Genomic DNA, 18,497 nt, shown 5'->3' with positions numbered 1-18,497 from the left:
TGGGATTCCAAGTCTTTAACAGTGTAAAAAGATCAGTATGCATGAAACAGCATTTCACCCCCCCTTTAAAGTTAAGATAAGCATCTAGTTTTAATCATTTAAAGGGGCCTTTGAAGTTGGGGGAAAAAACTTCTGTCAGTGTTGTGTTTTCATGTATTTTTATTTTTCACAGTTCTGGATATCATAATGGTGATTGTTAAACACATTGTTTAATGACACGATTGTTAATTTTCAGCTTTAAATGTTTTACTTAATAGTACTGTATGTAAAAGATGATTCTTATAAATGCTAATGGAGCCCTTTCATTTTAACTTATATTAAACTACTATAATGTATTTTACCGGAATGTTTAAAGCTAATAACCATTAATATTTGAAGTACTTGAAGTGCAGTGTTATGTTGCATCATATTTGTCCTAAAAAGTAAATGTGATGTTTGTTACCTCAATAAATTTAAGGTCATTCCTATTTTTTGTTTTGTTCTATTATATTATCATTAAAAGCACGCTCTTTTTTTTCACCGAAATAACAGTAAATGGTAAAAAAAAACTGAATTGCCAAACATTTCAACGGAAAAAAAGGAATCTGCAAAAATTAAAACGGAAAAAAACGGAATTTGGGAAAAAATAAAACGGATTTTATAGGGCTCTACATAATGATAGTGTTCCTAAGCACCCATTAATTTGTAGTTTTAATGTGACAATGTCTGTTCGTCAGCATTGTGTGTGTGTGTGTGTGTATTGATTGTGTTTTTTTGAAGGCCTCAGTTGTCCTGCTGGTGTCTAATCCAAGTCTCTCCTCTGGACAGATGGTTGATGCTGTGCTATTGACTGTGAAATAAAGGGTCATTACCCTGCAAGACACACATGCACACACTTGTTCGTTAAGAAGGCTGGTCTTACCCTATTCATGCAGCCCAGCATTGTGACAGATGGGCAGATATGGACATCATGTCTCTGGCATATTTAACACCCACTATCCCATAAGCTGAGATGATTCTGGTCTTTGTTTGGATCCAGCCCAGCCTCTTTGGAGACCAGTCTGAGCAGAATTAAAGAGAAAACAATATCAGACCGATAGGTCAAACACAAAAGTCAAAATGTTCTGGAGACTTTCAGCAGTGGGTTTGAGTTTGGTTCTTACGAAGTGTGAAAATGCCTCTGAATCAGTAAATCGGCACATTAGCAGTGGAGAATGAATGTCTTCGGCTCAAACAGATTTGTTTTGTGCGGTTGAATTGAACGCTGAGTGTTTCAAAAGCATTCGAAGGAAACGAGCTTTGTTTTTGCTGCTCTTAACACCGATGGTTTGTGGGTATGTTTTAATGTTTTGGAAGTGTATCTGCTCACCAAGACTATTATTTGATTAAATTGATTAATTTGTATTTAATTTGATTATAAATCCATGTCTTCTGAAGTTAAATGACTGATTTGTGTGAGGGACAAGATGCCTTTCACTTGGCACTTGGATTTGATCAATGGAATAAATTACATTTCACAACAGAAACCCGTTATTTTGAAAGGTAAAAATATTTCACAATATTACTATTTTACTATGTAGAGCTGCACGATTCGGGATAAATTGAGAATCACAATTTTCTTCTTTAAAATATAGATCAAGTCTCCTACAATTCTGATTCAACAACTAAACAAAGGATGTCAGTTACTAGAGGTTCTGACAAAATGTCAATTGCTTTAATGAATTAATTAGATTTTGTTGAATGAATGATTCAGTAGTCACTCATAAAGATTCAATGACCAGTAGATATTTTCTAGCCACCAACTGGTTTAACGATGCTGCAATTATTACAATCTTTTTTTGAAGCCTCTCTTTTGATCGCAACTGTAGACATCAGTTTGTATTATTGTAACAGAAATAATGATGCTTGGTTTAAAATAAGTTTGTGAAGGGGTTTCATACCTACACTCTAAAAAAAAAAGCTGTTTGAAAAAATAAATAAATATATATATATATATATATATAGTTTGACCCAGCATTGATGACAGCTGCTCTCTCTGGTTCAGTGGCAATACCAACACATATTTTGCTGTTTGCCATTAGCGTGGATGTTTGATTCGAGATAGTCATCATGGTGGTTGAGGAGAGACCCCTGACATGAGTGTGAAGCGCTTTGGGTGTACAGTTGTACATTTGAAAGCGCTATATAAATGCCTCATTCATTCATTCATTCATTCATCATCTTTTAGCGATTAATCACGCAGCTCTAGCTATTAGCAGCGCCTTCTTTTATTGTGAGGATAGAGCAGCATGAACATTTAGCTTAAAGGTATAGTTCACCCAAAAATGAAAGTTACCCCATGATTTACTCAATCTCAAGTCATCCTAGGTGTATATGGCATTCTTCTTTCACGTGAATACAATCAAAGTTACGTTAGAAAATGTCCTTTATTAACCCCCCAGAGCCGTGTGGCATTACTTTTTTAATGGATGGATGCATTTTTTTTTTTTTATCCTCAGACTTTGGATTGGTATTCACTGCCATTATAATGCTCGGAAAAGACAGGACATTTTTAATATAACTCTGATTGTATTCGTCTGAAAGAAAAATGTCTCATACAGCTAGGATGGCTCGAGGGTGTGTAAATTATGGAACGATTTTCATTTTTGGGTGAACTATTCCTTTAACATCTTTTTTGAATAAAGTGTAAATGATGACTTTGAATGTAAAATGGTCTCTTTTGTTATTTTGAAAGTACTGTTGCACTCTCAAAACACTGAGGCTGTTTCTGCACCCCCGTGGGACCCTTGATAGCGTCCTCTATCAAACACCCTCCAGCTCTGTGCCTGTCAAAGAACGAGGTGGTAGTAAATGTCAGTGATGACATGGCTTTAAAAATCCAGTGTGTTCACGACTGACAGAGATTAATGACTCTTGTGTTGGCTTCAGAACCGCCGTCCTCCTGCTTTTAGCACAGCTGTACCTGTGAGAGACAGAGCAAACAGTGATGTGCTGTTTTAGTGAGATTCGTTGAGAGAGTGTGTGTTTTGTGTGGTTGGTTTAAGACTCGTCCTGTCAGTGGGGGTAAATGAATTGGTCTATTGATGAAGCAGACCTATGTGACGTCTCTTACTAGCTACTATTGTTCCTACCTAGGGCAAACGTCATCCTGATTAACATAATATACGCTGTCCTACTAGTTTGATTTGAGAGTGCTTTTCTTTGCTTATATAAATATTACTATTAATTAATTAATTAATTATTTTACATATTTAATATTTACATTAATTACTTATTTTATTTATATGATGCATTATTTTATTAGTTTTTTTATTGGTACATTTCAATTTAATAAAATATACATAATTTTAGTTAAACTACATATTACAATAAATAAAATCTTGAATAAGGATATATACTGCTTGTCAAGCTCTAAAAATAACAGAATGCCACTTTAAACCTCGAAACCTTGAAATCATATAATAGTTGAAAACCGTGCAATAGTTACATAGTGACATTTATGTGTTAAATTTTGATTTCCCTCAGTGAAAAAACAACTTAAATGTGTTATGTCCACTATATTGGATTATATTAAGATTTTATTAAGGTTTTATGAACAATTTTGTAATGCTTTTGTGGTGGTGATAGTTTGTGGTTATAGAGGCCTGGATCAGTGTTGGGTAAGTTACTCTAAAAAAGTAATTAATTACTAGTTACTAATTAAATCTTCAATAGTGCAATTACATTACTGTACAAATTACTCTCTCCAAAAAGTATTTAATTACTCATTACTTTTTAATTACTTTCTAAATCCTATATCAACCTCGAGTTAAGCAATTCAAGGTTAGACATGAAACGTCTCTTTTAATTCATTTAAATACATAATATAAAACTACATACATTACTCTTATTAACTGACCTCATTCATTCACTCATTCATTCATTCATGTTGAAGTTACATGAACAAATTGTGTTTGTTTAACTTATTTGATTCATGTGGGACCAATGTACAAAATCATCTAAATCCAACACACTTTTTTTTCATAGGAGTTAATTTTGGGTGAGTATACTTTTTAAAATAACTAGATGGATCTATTCAGAGATTGATTCTGTTATTGTTTTATTGCATGCTGGCCTGAACTGTTCCAGATTTGGCTAAACACATTGTTTCGCTCTGAACAACAATAGCTGATGACTCGGGCATTTGAGCACATCATCAAAAAGTGTTTGAGCTCACCGTATATGCACAATCGAACGACTGGACAGAGCTGCAGCGCTGAGAAATGTGCTGTTTACCAGCTCTCATTACTGGTGTTCATCAAGTCTAAAACAGGAGGAATGCTCTGCTAACTTATTTTCAGCTCATTCTATGAGACCTATTGATCAGGGATTCTGTTCACAACTGTTAGGGTCCTTTGGCTTTTTAAAATGCTCTTGAAATGTCTGAGGGCTTTTAAAGTGTTTGGCTGTAAGAGCTTTTGTTGTGATGGATGCTTTCGTCCTGTTGTTTGTGATTTTTGTGGTTTCCGTGACTTCAGCTTTTTATGAAAGTTTAGGTTAAAAAACCTCTTAGCATCTGAAATAACTTTTAAATTCACATTTTTTTGTTAACCATATTGTTGATTTAACATAAATATATATTATCTATATATTTAATATTATATAATTTAACATTTTATTTATAATATTTAATACAAAAAATATTATCATATTGACTTGGTTTTCAAGATCCAGTCAAAATCTGATATTCATTTTCCCTCAGAATATGTTGCATTAGTTATTTAAATTAATCGCAAAATTAATGTTTTTTTTATAAGTGCAAAGCATCTATGGAAGTCTGTTATCGCTTTTTCATGTTTATTAAACATTATTATGTTTTTATAATATTTTTTTAAAATTAATTTAGTGTTAAATTAATTAAATCCAGTGTTACAAATTCAGTATTTCTGATAGTTCAAGCTTTGCCGTGCTCAAGCGTTTATTTTGTTGTAAAAAGAGATTGTGGTATTATTTTTAGACAAAAAATATATATTTTTGCTGCAATTTATTCAATTAATATTAAGTCAGTTTCGTTCTGTTCAATCTTTAAATTTGTATCATGGAAGTTAACTGAATCCTTTTGTTTTACAAGTCATATTGTTTGTTGCATTAACATAAAATGGACTAAATATCGGTTCAGGCACCCTTTAGGCACCGGTATCGTAAACCCAAATGATCCCTAACCCTAACTGTGGTTTTGTAGTTCCCAGCATGCTTTGTGTGGGATTAAATCAATAGTGTAAATGTTGAAATTGTTTTGTTTTGTGTCCCGTGCATCATTAGACACAAGCTAACTTTAACTCGCTCAGCAAAGTTCTCTTTAAAACTATTGCATGACCGTCGTTGACCTGAAAGTGCAAACTGATTGTATAAGAATAGTTCTATGCTGACGTCCACTATAGCGCTCGCTGAGAATGTACTGCGTTGCATGTTTCATAAAGCAACAATTCTTAAGACCCCATCCCTTTATTTGCGGAGTGACAGTGGTGCTCATTATCTCCCAGAGTTCCCTGAGCTCATTAAAAATGTGCATTTGATTGGTCGGCTGACATGATGATAAATGCCGAACATTAACCCTTCCTCTTCTGCCTCTCGTCAGCTCTTCTTTCATTCCATTTTATTGCTTAACTGGGATCCAGGGGCCACGATCCCATCGGTTCATTAGCAGAGTTTAAGAGCGAGAGTAAGGCTCTGTGAGATGGTGCTCAGAGGACGAGGATCTGGTCACTTGCTCTCCACCAGGGGTTGTTCTTGTGTGGCATTTAGAGAGGACACTATTAAAAGACAAGGTTAATTAGTTTTATCCGTGTTTGGCTCCCGTCTCATTAATGCGGGATATTCTGGAGAGATTGCAGGCAGGTTTGTCTTGGCTGGTCCACCTCACAGATAATCTCATCTGAAATGTGCTTTTCTGTTAGTTTAATCAGATAGTGTTTTAATAGGTGACCTTATGTCAGCATGTACACAATTTAATGTACAGTGATAATAAATAAGCCATTGGTGGATTTATCTGACTCAATCTCCATTTTAAAATGTCCCTATTATGTTTTTTTTTAATATTCCCCCTTTATATATATATATATATATATATATATATATATATATATATATATATATATATATATATATATATATATATATATATATATATATATATATTTACATTTATCGTGCATTTTCAAATTTACAACATTGCAGAACATTTACATTCACAAACTGCATGAAAGGGAATATATATATATATATATATATATATATATATATATATATATATATATATATATATATATATATATATATATATATATATATATATATATATATATATATATATATATATATATATATATTCTAGGGCTGGGAATATATTTTCGAATCGATTCTCGATTCAACTCAAATGAACATAGATTTAATACAAATACTATAGGTATTTATAAAAAAGAATTAAATTAAAGAGTAATTAAAAAGAAATGAAGAGCCACAAACCTCTATATTAAACTTTTTATTTTAGGTACACCTGAGTACATTAAAACAGAACACATCTATTTCAAAACCATACATTTGTTAAATACAATTTTGATGCAACTTTATTCTAAAAATAATAATCTGAGAAGTATTTTTTGGATGTTTTGATATATTTATTCTAAAACAAAAAAAGTATATTGGATGAGTTTTTTTTTTTTTTTTTTTTTTTTTTTAGCAATTTTTAGTACACGACAAGCTTTTCTTACAATTTTGTTGCTCGTCATGTGTGCATTTACTTTTCATACATGAGAAACACGTACATTATTTTTTTTTTTTACATTCTATGGTTAATTTTACCTCATTTCACCTCAGCATTATAAAAGGCGACAATGCACTGGAAGCTGCCATTTAAACACAGAATGGATAAATGATGTGCGCCTCTTGCTTCTTTGTAAGATCACGCAAGGCAAATGGGTGACATCTAGTGGAGAAGACTAGTAATTAAATTTACGTTAATCTCATGTTCAATGGTAGCGGAAATAAATATGGGGAAAAAATCGATTCGTGGCCTTTGAGAATCGATTCTGAATCGACCAGATTTTAAAAACCGATTAATCGAAAAATAGATTTTTTTGCCCAGACCTAATATATTCCCTTTCATGCAGTTTGTGAATGTAAATGTTCTGCAATGTTATAAATTCGAAAATGCACGATAAAGTTATTGTCTCTCAAAAGAGAGAATTGATGACCGCGATGGGTCGTTTTTGTTACGGTTCTACATCACTAGGAATGATATTTGCGTAATGCCCGCTTATGTTGTAGTACGTTGTCTGACCACGCACAACTTGACCCGCCCTCAAACGTCATTTTACTGACAACTGCTTCTCAAATCCAATTTTCTAACACGTGCTGTTATTGACACAGTTCCCGCATGTGCATCGCAATAAATGAGCAATACACACACCGGTTTGTTGATGGACGTACACTTGTTAATGCTGACGGTGAGCAATTACAGCTGCAACATCCCATAATTTACCTCAAAAATTAGTAGTGTGTCACTGAGAATCGGCCATCCTTGTGATGGAGGTTCGGGTTGAATAACTAGTTCTTCCAATGTCTCATCATCGGACTCGCACTTGGATTGTATAGTAAGATTGACGCCATTGTTACTGTCTTTATTGTTTGTACAAATGCTGAGCGTCCAGAGCAGGCCTGCAGTCTCCCTCTCATTTACTGAAGCTTTCGCGTCTCTATCGCCCCCCGGCGACCGGTCCCAGTATAGCCGCCCCTCTGTGTTTTCTAATGGACGCGAGGCAAACTAAACAATAAAATTACACCTCAAATATTTTTTCCCCAAAGTTAGTTTATGTCACTGAAGGTATCATCACAATGATTTCATTTCAAGAGTTCGTTTTTAAAATAAGTTTAGTTTTCCTTCGTTATCTGATGCTATAAAACGGTAAAACGGGGTGTGACGTCATGATTGACAGCTGAGACTGACGGCTTCTCTGAGTGAAGTTGTCACTGAGGCACTAACAGACTTTTTTCGGGATTTTTGGGAGCAGATTGGAGCTTTAGATTTAATATCTACATTTCCATAACTGTTTATTTCACACCAACATAATTCATTGTTGTGCATCTGAGAGAGCTGTACTTCCTGCTCTACTTCCTGCTCTCTACTGCACAACTCCGGTACTGAAATCTCTACTGCGCAGACTCGGTCCCAAGATGTCAGCGCCGTGCAGGCCGCCTGAAAGCTTCAAATTTGCCAAGCGGAAACGGATGATGTCAAGTCGTCCATATTTTTTTACGGTCTATGGTCCAGAGCTAAAGTTTATGATAATGGCCGTTTGTTTCTGACATGTGCTGTACGGGGTAGACCAATCACAACAGACTGGGCTGTCACCCGTCGACCAATCAGAACAGAGCCGCTCACGGAAAGGAGGGATTTGGAGGGACCGATTCATTCATCGAGTTGTTTGAGAATCATTGAACATTGTGTTTATGTCCAGTGTATTATGAGAAAACGAAAGTGTTTTTTGACCTTTGCTGTGGTAGGAGACTCTAAAACCAAATTAGGAGCCTTTAAAATAGCATTATAGCATAATTGTGGTAAATATTATTACCGTAGTTAGAATAACTGTTTTATGTGGTTGTATTGTAAAATGAATATTTTCCTGTGATTTTCCGCATTGTTCTTGTTTTCAGTGTCACTTGATCCTTCAGAAATCATTTTGATATGCTGATTTGCTGGTCAAAAAATTCTGATTTTTGTTGATGCTAAAATGGTTAATAATTCTGATTAATAGTTCTGTGGAAACTGATAAATTTTTTCAGGATTTTTTTTGTTGAATAGAAAGTTCAAAAGAACAGTACAATCCTAACATAAATGTCTTTGTTACTTTATGTTTGCAGTATCGCTGGGGCCGGCTGACCTGATTTACGTTAGTAATATACAACTAAAATGAGACTAAATGTAGAGCAGGACTATATTATCCAGCGAAAACTGGGGTGTGATTCATTACGTAATGCAGTCAGATGGATAAATGTGAGGGGTTCAAAAAGTAATTGAAGCATTTTATCATCCTCTAGTCAAAAAATGTAAGAAAAAGTACACCATTTGAAGAGCTATGAGTACGCGCTAAGCCTTCATATTGGCGAACATACTTTAGCAAAAACTGCTAATTAAGCGAGTCAGTTTACAGGCACTCATTTTGAACTCGTTTGCTGTGTTTTGGTATATGCCGAAATGAAACCGATAATCTTTTCTCTGCAAATAGTGAGCTATCTGGAATCAATGTTAGCGCTCTGTCGCTGTTATTAGCGTGGGTGTTTGCTGCTGTCTCGTCTCTCTACATTATACCCACAATCCTCTTTGCCTCAGTAGCATTGACCCTCTTGTTCCGGGAGATTCCTGCTGTTTCTCACCTCCGCTGACCTTCTCCTCGCTCATCTCATTATCCTCGGCCCACTCTGAAACCTGCAGACTATGACACAATCTATAGCCGCGCTGTCTGCACGGCCTGATGCGTCACACACTGTAACTGCAGCATAAACATGTGTCTCTGCATTAGACCGAATCGATCAGGATGGTCAATGGTATTTTGAGATAATGGATGGTTTCTGCTTGTTGACTGTGATTTTGAGACTTTTCACACTTTTGAGATTTTGAGATTGCACAGCTTGATTTAGATCTCTTTTTACTCTGTATTTGCGTTGGCCTGGGTGGTATGACCAAAATCACCATATAAGTAATTTCACGGTAACTGTGTCCTGATTTCCTAATTATAGCAATTTTTGTTACAAATTCAGCCCAGAAATGTTTTATATACTACAGGACCATTTTATTTATTTGTTTCTTTATGTTTAAGTTTATTTATTTAAATCTGTTTGTATGGATTTTAATTGGTCTTTTTCCAATTATTGAAGTGTATTTAATAAAGTTTTATCAATTTAAATGCATCTTTGTATTTAAATACATTTTATTCATTTTAAAGTGGACGATTTATAACCTCAAATTGACATCACGATATTTGAAGAATAGTTGTGATAATTATATATTTTTTTAAAGATAATGAAAAAATAAATAAATAGAACAGGGTTTTATTGTTGATTACAGCTGTAGGCAGCAGCATTTAGTAGTGCAAACAAAATAAAGGGCCTTTTCCTGTAAACTACTGTCATTGATGACTGAATACTTCATTGTCATAAAGTGCAACACACACACACACACACACACACACACACACACACACACACACACACACACACACACACACACACACACACACACACACACACACAGGTGTGCAACCACAGCATCACAGTCACACAGCACGAGTCAAATGGATGCAAAGTAAAAAAAAGTTTAACAATAACTAAAAAAAAGTATTTATTCCATGGTCTGTCTGAATATTTGATTCTGATTGGCTGGAAGGTGTGCAAAAATTTCAGTCCAGTTGAATCACCACTCTATATTAATGTCAGCTGTTTTCATTGTAACACGCACACGCACACACACACACACACACACACACACACACACACACACACACACACACACACACACACACACACACACACACACACACACACACACACACACAGAGCATTAGGGTGAGTAAATAACAAAATATAAATGTTTGGGTGATCTAGCCCTTTAATAATTATTTTATTTAGGCCTATTTGATTTTAACACATTTCATATGAATAATGTGAGTGATTTATTCATATTTAAATAATTGAATTAAATTTCATTTGATCGTCATAATACTGCATGGTTATGTGATTTTCATAAAATATTTGAGTTGAATTTCCAAACACATGAAGTATATGTTAATGTTGAAAATAGATTTGACTGTATTATATAATAATTACCCACAATTAGAGTATGCAGACTGGTAGAGAGGACGAGTGAAAGCTCTGTTAAGTACATTTCCTACACGTGTTCTTGACTCAATTATGGGCATTCTTAAAGCTGCTTGGAATAATTATTTTCCCATTATAAAATGTATGACCTGCACAAGTTCAAGAGTAGTTGGCCAATTAAAACGAAGCAATTAGGCAGCAGAAGTCCAGGTGTGTTCGCATCACATACTGACCCGCTGATGATGGTGACCGGAGTGGATCTGACCGGGTCAGTTTGGACATGACCGAAACGGGCTCTGAGGTCAGATTTTCGACCAGGGTTTCAGAATGGCCAAGATAATTGCTAAAAACAAGATAATTAGTGAAAGTTTGCCTCCCTTCAATATTGTCCTCCCGTCGGAATAATGCAGAGAGTCTAATGAAGATCTCTAGATCCGCCGTTAGACTTTGTGAAAATGTGTCTGGTTTATAATTAGTGTGATATGAAGTGAGTGTTATGTAACCGTCATGGACAGGTAGCAGAAAAAATGAAGCATATAATAAAAGTGTTCGTTACTCTGTTATGAAAGCAGTTCATAAATAGTTCAAGTTTTTTTTTTTTTTGATGATATTAATGCAGTTAATCCCGTTGCATAGAAAACAGACAGGTTTATTTTGGTTGTGATGATTGGAAAATGTTTGCCGGGTTTTGAAAGCTGCTTGAAATGAACTTTTCAAATGATTATATTAACATAGCAAAGATATTAGCTTACAAAACTCGCTGGCCAGAAGTCAATGAAAATCAGTAACTGTGACTGAAATGCATGTCTGAAAATGGATGCCTCATATGCACTGATTTATTCAGAGAGTAGTGATTGTGACCGACAAATGTATGTTAAATGTATATTTCTAGCAAAATGCACATGGCTTGCAAACACTGAACTCGATGCATGTGTGATTTGATTAATAACAAAATTGTCAAAATAATACTTTTTGCTAACTATATATTTGTTATAATAATATATTATTTTTTGAAGCCGTAAGTGTATTATAAGAATATCTTTTGTAAAGGTATAGTGTAATGTCCATTATCCACAGCCCTGTTCTGAATTTCAGGCGGTTGTTCTATTGCACTAATACATTTTCATTTTATTTTGTCTGTATTTGACATCAGCTTCATATTGCAGGCTTGTTTCTACCTGTTGGTTGAATTTATAAACTGTAGACAAACTGTCTCAACATGATGAGATCTCATCTCTTCATCAGCCTCTCTTCATCAGCCTCTTTTCCGCATTCCCTGCGGCATAATGCGAGTATCTCTCTATCTCTATCTATTTCTCTCTCTGTCCATGGCTGTGTTATGAATGGCATACTATCATACAACTAAACTATACTGTGCTATACTAGCTCTGCAGTATGCATGAAATCCCCAGTTAACGTACTACTTTTGCCAAGATGTGAAGAATACAACTAGCGAACACTGCATGTAATACTATATCCCACAATGCAGTCTCTCTGTGCTTGTCTTCTTTACCCACCCTTCCAAGAAAATACAGAACATTTATCACACATGTTAATTGTAGCTGGCTCACTCCGCGCCGGTGTGGGTAAACATGCGCGTCTGTGATTTTTGTAATTTGCGATTTCTGCGTCTCTCTTAAATTGGGAGTATTTTGTTTCTGTGGACTCCAAATGAGTGTGATCAGAACGCTTTCTCTGTTCTACAAACCCCAATTAAGCCTCGTTACAGGAAACGAAGCTCATGGTGTTTTTCCTCATTCCATTCCATGCAGGGCAGGACTTGTGCGCATGGAAGCATTTTAGTGTGTGTGTGTGTCAGTGTGTGTGAATGCCTGTGTGTGGATGTTTACTTTTTGAGGAGCATTTTTTTTTTACTGTGGTCACAGTGACAACGTTGTTAAAGGGGTACTTCAGCGCTGGGAAGCTGAATCTTTATTTAAACTGGGTCATTAATGTAGTAGAAATGTGAAATTATTTTTGAATTTGGTGCTTTCTAGACTGAGAAAAGACAGACAATGTATTTTTGTCTAATGGGGATGAAAGACTACAATTCCCAGAATGCTTCGCTGCCCTGTGAGGCCATTCCCAAAGCCACCGCTACTGGATTACAGAGACTGAGTTCAGAAAGTACAATTAAATACTGAACGTGTGTGTTCAGTATAACGATGGAGTTGCCGCGTGAGTCTCACAGCAGACTCCGATTAGGAGTCAGATTACATTTAACGTCATAATGAGCTCTCGTGATGAGAGCTGAGGTAATCGCGACCACATTCGCGGCATACATTCACAACGCGTTTTAAGTTCATGCCTTTGGAAGCTTAACTTTCATAGAAATTAATTTGAGAAGTTAAAACACTTACATTGCTTAGCATCCGTTTAAATTAATGCCTGTAGCTGAGCTCTGAGTGTGATCTCCATTCCCCATGCACGAGATGAAAACATACGGAAATGGCTCCCTCTGCTGGCTGTAGTCTTTAGCCTCTGGGCAAACATTCCTCTTGTGACGCAAATATCGTCAATTTGCGTCACGAGAGGAATTTTTCCAGAAATAAAATGCATAAATCTCTCGTCTCAGGGGGATATAAGAGGAGGGAGCACGATCATTTGAATATACTCCAGGGTTTCTACTGATACAAAGCCATAGTCTAATCGCTGAAGTAATGTGTAATTGTGTAAGTGAGACCTAAAACTTGATCTCAGCTTTAGACAGGTCGTTGTCAAATTACACACAAAAACAGCCAAGGTTTTTTTTTAGACAGTTTGTATATGTTTTTTTGCAAATGTGTTTTTAGGGGCTCTATAATAAATCTATATATCCATTGATATATCCAGAATTTTTTATTTATTTATTTTTTATGTTGTGCTAAACTGCAGTATTGTGGCTGGCTGTTAGCAAGGGTGTTCTAGGTGGTTGCTAGATTTAGTGAGAGAGTTTCTGACGCTCTAGACTCTAGATACAGCCCACGGATGTTGATTTTTAGGTTGGGATTCAATCAGGTGAAAACTAAGTTCAATTGTTTATAAAAGTAATAGCTCAAGACTCATTCATGTCCATAGCACAGCACAAACGCCTCGGGCCGAGTTACACAATTAAGTTCAATACTTAGGTTTCAAGGTTTGTGCAAACACTGCTAATAAACTGCAAGATGGACCAGACTTTATAGCGACACTGAAATGTCTGGCTAAGTAAAACAATAAAATCCTTTATTACACTTCCAGGCCTCAAAGAGAAGCTGTCGACCTCAAAGTTGTGTTATGAAACCCTTCCTGGCTCACTGCGCTGCTCTCATTACAAGAAATTGATAGATGTTTTGCTCGAGCACCTTTGTTGTGTCGTCCATTCTGTTAGAAATTCATTTCTGATGTTCAGCCTCTGTTTTTTGATTTCCAAGTATCTTTTTTCTCCTCCACTGAAGTATTCCTGCTCTCTATGCTATGGGTGGCTCACGCAACCTGGCTGTAATGGCCAGTTATTTTCCGACTGGAGTTATTCCTCTTCACCTGCGGCCAGATATAGAGATTATTTTATGATTCCTTTTGTGTGCTTTTGACTCTGTCAGTCAGTGACTTCAATAGCCCCACACTCATCTCATTCCCTGCCATTATGAAGCACTTTCCAGATAAACGGCATGTGAAAATGCCCCTGCTTTAGCCCTCAGGACAGTTTTCAGAGGTGTTTCTGCAGGTCTGTGGTTTAGATACTCGTTTGGAGGGCAGGCGAGTGACTTCCCTTCTCTCGCTGATGCAGCTGGTGTCCGTGCACGGCTCAATGGGCTTCATTCACTCAGAGCCAGAGTGGAAGAGAGGCGACTGAGGCGTCTGCTTTCTCTCTCGGGACAGGGACGCCTCTAGGGACCTGAACTTCCTGTCAAAGTCTCACACACACGGGTCATCTCATGCTGCTCGGATCCTCTTTGTGTCGCTCCCTTCCTCTTCTTCCTTCAGCTCTGATCCAAAACCTAAGGAGCTACACAACCAAGCAATGTTTTTTATGCATAATATGCACAAGAATGCCGTTTCAAAACAGTTGACGGTGAAATGATTCTGCTTTTATGCTTTATTTTAGGTGGCCCATCACCGTCACGTCACATCACATCAATTTTATTTGTTCAGTTGGTTTTCTCATGGTGTGTGTGTGTGTGTGTGTGTGTGTGTGCGTGTGTGTGTGTGTGTGTGTGTGTGTGTGTGTGTGTGTGTATATATATATATATATACATATATATATGACCAGCATTATGACCACCTTCCTAATATTGTGTTATACCCCTTTTTGCTGGCAGAACATCCCTAACCCGTCGAGGCATGGACTCGACTAGACCCCTGAAGATGTGCTGTGGTATATGGGACCAATATGTTAATAGCAGATCCTTTAAATCCTGTAATTTACATCAGACTTTGCACCGGACTTGTTTGTTTAGCTCATCCCACAGATGCTCAATTTGATTGAGATCTGGGGAATTTGGAGGTTGAGTGAACACCTCAAACTCATTGTTGTGCTCCTCAAACCATTCCTGAACCAATTTTGCTTTGTGTCAGGAGCATTATCCTGCTGAAAGAGCCACAGCCACCAGGGAATACCGTTTCCATGAAAGGGTGTACGTGGTCTGCAACAATGCTCAGGTAGGTGGAGCGTGTCAAAGTAACATCCACATGGATGGCAGGACCCTAGGTTTCCCAGCAGAGCAAGTAGCACCCCCTACGCGCATCAATGAGCCTTGGCCGTCCATGAACCTGTCACTGGTTCACCACTGTTCCTTCCTTGGACCGTTCAGTATTGTGGCGTGTTTAGCCTCATGTAGCTATGAAATTCCAGTCACAGCAATCTGAGCTGAGCTTATATAATAATTTTTGTTTATGTGTACATTTCCATAAGTGTGTGAGAGAAAGACATGTCATCTGGTAGAATGTTCTTCCTACTAAGATAAGAGCTGTGTCTGTGGTAGTTTATGCACATTAGAGGGATGCTACATATTCTCAGCCACTATCTTTATCTTTTTTCTCTAGTCCTTACTTTTACTCTGTGTATCATTTGTTCTGTAATTGTATTGGCTTCTTGTAGTTATATCAGAATGGCAGCACATTGGATTGATGTGCAGATCTGGTTGTCTGTATGAAGGTTTTTGTGTGCAAAGAAGTGTACAGCTCATATGTTTTTGTAGTTTGTCTGACTCGCTTTGTCGGTAGTATACAGCAGAAATGTTAAAGGTTTATGATTAAAGCTCTGCTAGAAATGTCTGAGTTCAGTGCATTAACTTTCAAAAGCATTTGCGATTGCCATTGTCATTTTTTTTGTATGCGTTTTATAACTAAACATGCCTTGGAAAATGTGTGGTCAACAAGATTTTTTTGAAATGTTTTTGAAAGGCTGCATTTATTTAATCATAAATACAATAAAAACAATAATATTGTGGAATATTATTACAATTTAAAATAATTGTTCTTTACTGTTCTGATTTTATTTCTGTGATCTAAGCTGAATTTTCAGCATGAATACTCCAGTCTTCATTGTCACATGAGCCTTCAGAAACCTTACATTATAAAAATAAAGGCCAATCTGAAATGTTGTGGCAGTTTTTTGGGTGTTTATATGGTGCATTTTTTAATGGTTTAGTAACTTATGATTATTGGATTGAATACATGAAATTGTAGGTACAAGTTGAGTGTTTCTCTAACTCGCAATTTAAAAGGACGTGCATTTAAATATTTTAGTCATGTTGAGCTGCAGAGGGGTTTAATTCAGATTCATGCAAAAAATATCTATGGAGGGAGAGATTACAAAGAGAAACGACGTACGTGTGTGTGTGTGTGTGTGTGTTGTGAAAAGGCCCATGCTGAGAATTTTCTGTAATTTACTCTTTCTGCTGAGAGACTCTGAGTTGCCAGAGAGAAAGACAGAGAAAACAGCATGTGTGTGAGAATGAAGGTGAGAGTCTTGACAGAGACAGAAATAGTTTGTGTGTAATTAACCCTCACAGGTCTCGCTCTCTTCTTGTCCTCTTCTGTCTCTCTGTCACTGGGGTTGTGTGGCCTTTCAGGGTCGCTGAGAAACACAGTGGCACACATCACCGCAGAAACGTCACCGCTGCTCCTCCTGGCCGAATGATGAAGACTGCAGTACACACTGTCTGTCAAAGACATGATCATACTCTTCCTGAAGGAGTTTTTGCAGGACAAAATGTACATCTCTACAAAAAAAATGTATATCTAAACGAGATTTAAATTCGTTATTCACTAAAGGTCTTTATATAAAAACATAATTCTGCGCACTCAATCATGACACGCTTAATGTCAAAACTTTTTCATGCTTTTAGGTGCTTGTATGTGTCAAATTGGAGCTAGTGTTTATTGTTGAGCTGCAGTTGTTTGTTGTGTGGTTAGTTATTGAATTACTGCACCATCCATAACCCTCCGCTACACACACACACACACACACACACACACACACACACACACAAGCACACCAGAAATTGATGCCATGTGTCTCAGTACAGTGTTTTATGTTCTTTGTCCCCAGCCATCTATAACTATGATGCTCGCAGTGATGAAGAGCTTTCCTTACAGATCGGAGACACTGTACACATCCTGGAGACGTATGAAGGTGAGAGGCGCGCACAAACACACAAATTCTTCTGTTGTAATTAAATGTAAATCATCAATATGAAAGTGGCTATTTATTTTAAAATAGTATGTTTTATTTTAACTTCATTTATCAAGCTCGACCATTTATCCTTTTATCAAAGCTATTCATTTTGTGTCATTTGGTCTTGTTTTGTGCATTTCTATTTTTAATTATTGTTATTGTTGTTATTTATTTATTGGTCATTTGGTCATTTTACTTTGTGTATTTTATATATATATATATATATAGAGAGAGAGAGAGAGAGAGAGAGAGAGAGAGAGAGAGAGATAATATATATATGACAAAATCAAAAGGTTTAAAGGGTTTGTTCACTTTACCCTTAACTCTACCCTTAAACTCACCCACACCACCACACCTGACCCTAACTCTACCCTTAAACTCACCCACACCACCACACCTGCCCTAACTTTACCCTTAAACTGACCCACACCACCACACCTGACCCTAACTTTACCCTTAAACTGACCCACACCACCACACCTGACCCTAACTTTACCCTTAAACTGACCCACACCACCACACCTGTCCCTAACTTTACCCTTAAACTGACCCACACCACCACACCTGTCCCTAACTTTACCCTTAAACTGACCCACAGCACCACACCTGACCCTAACTCTACCCTTAAACTGACCCACACCACCACACCTGACCCTAACTCTACCCTTAAACTGACCCACACCACCACACCTGACCCTAACTTTACCCTTACACTGACCCACACCACCACACCTGACCCTAACTTTACCCTTAAACTGACCCATACCACCACACCTGACCCTAACTTTACCCTTAAACTGACCCACACCACCACACCTGACCCTAACTTTACCCTTAAACTGACCCACACCACCACACCTGACCCTAACTTTACCCTTAAACTGACCCACACCACCACACCTGACCCTAACTCTACCCTTAAACTCACCCACACCACCACACCTGACCCTAACTCTACCCTTAAACTCACCCACACCACCACACCTGCCCTAACTTTACCCTTAAACTGACCCACACCACCACACCT

At 36.9% G+C, this 18,497-nt stretch overlaps 1 protein-coding gene across 2 annotated transcripts in view; it reads left to right on the top strand.

The window, feature by feature from the left end:
• The window catches only part of dock1 (dedicator of cytokinesis 1), a 305,592-nt gene that overhangs the window by 16,756 nt on the left and 270,339 nt on the right, over nucleotides 1-18,497 (top strand). For both annotated transcript variants that reach the window (XM_067430394.1, XM_067430393.1), the window contains exon 2: nucleotides 17,345-17,428. In XM_067430394.1, coding sequence (XP_067286495.1) covers nucleotides 17,345-17,428 — 84 coding nt within the window. The remainder of the gene's footprint in view (nucleotides 1-17,344; nucleotides 17,429-18,497) is intronic.

The sequence above is a fragment of the Pseudorasbora parva genome, chromosome 21, assembly GCF_024679245.1.
Source record: "Pseudorasbora parva isolate DD20220531a chromosome 21, ASM2467924v1, whole genome shotgun sequence".
NCBI lineage: Eukaryota > Metazoa > Chordata > Actinopteri > Cypriniformes > Gobionidae > Pseudorasbora > Pseudorasbora parva.
The sequence above is the reverse complement of the archived record's forward strand: the minus strand, read 5'-3'. Positions and strand labels throughout refer to the sequence as shown.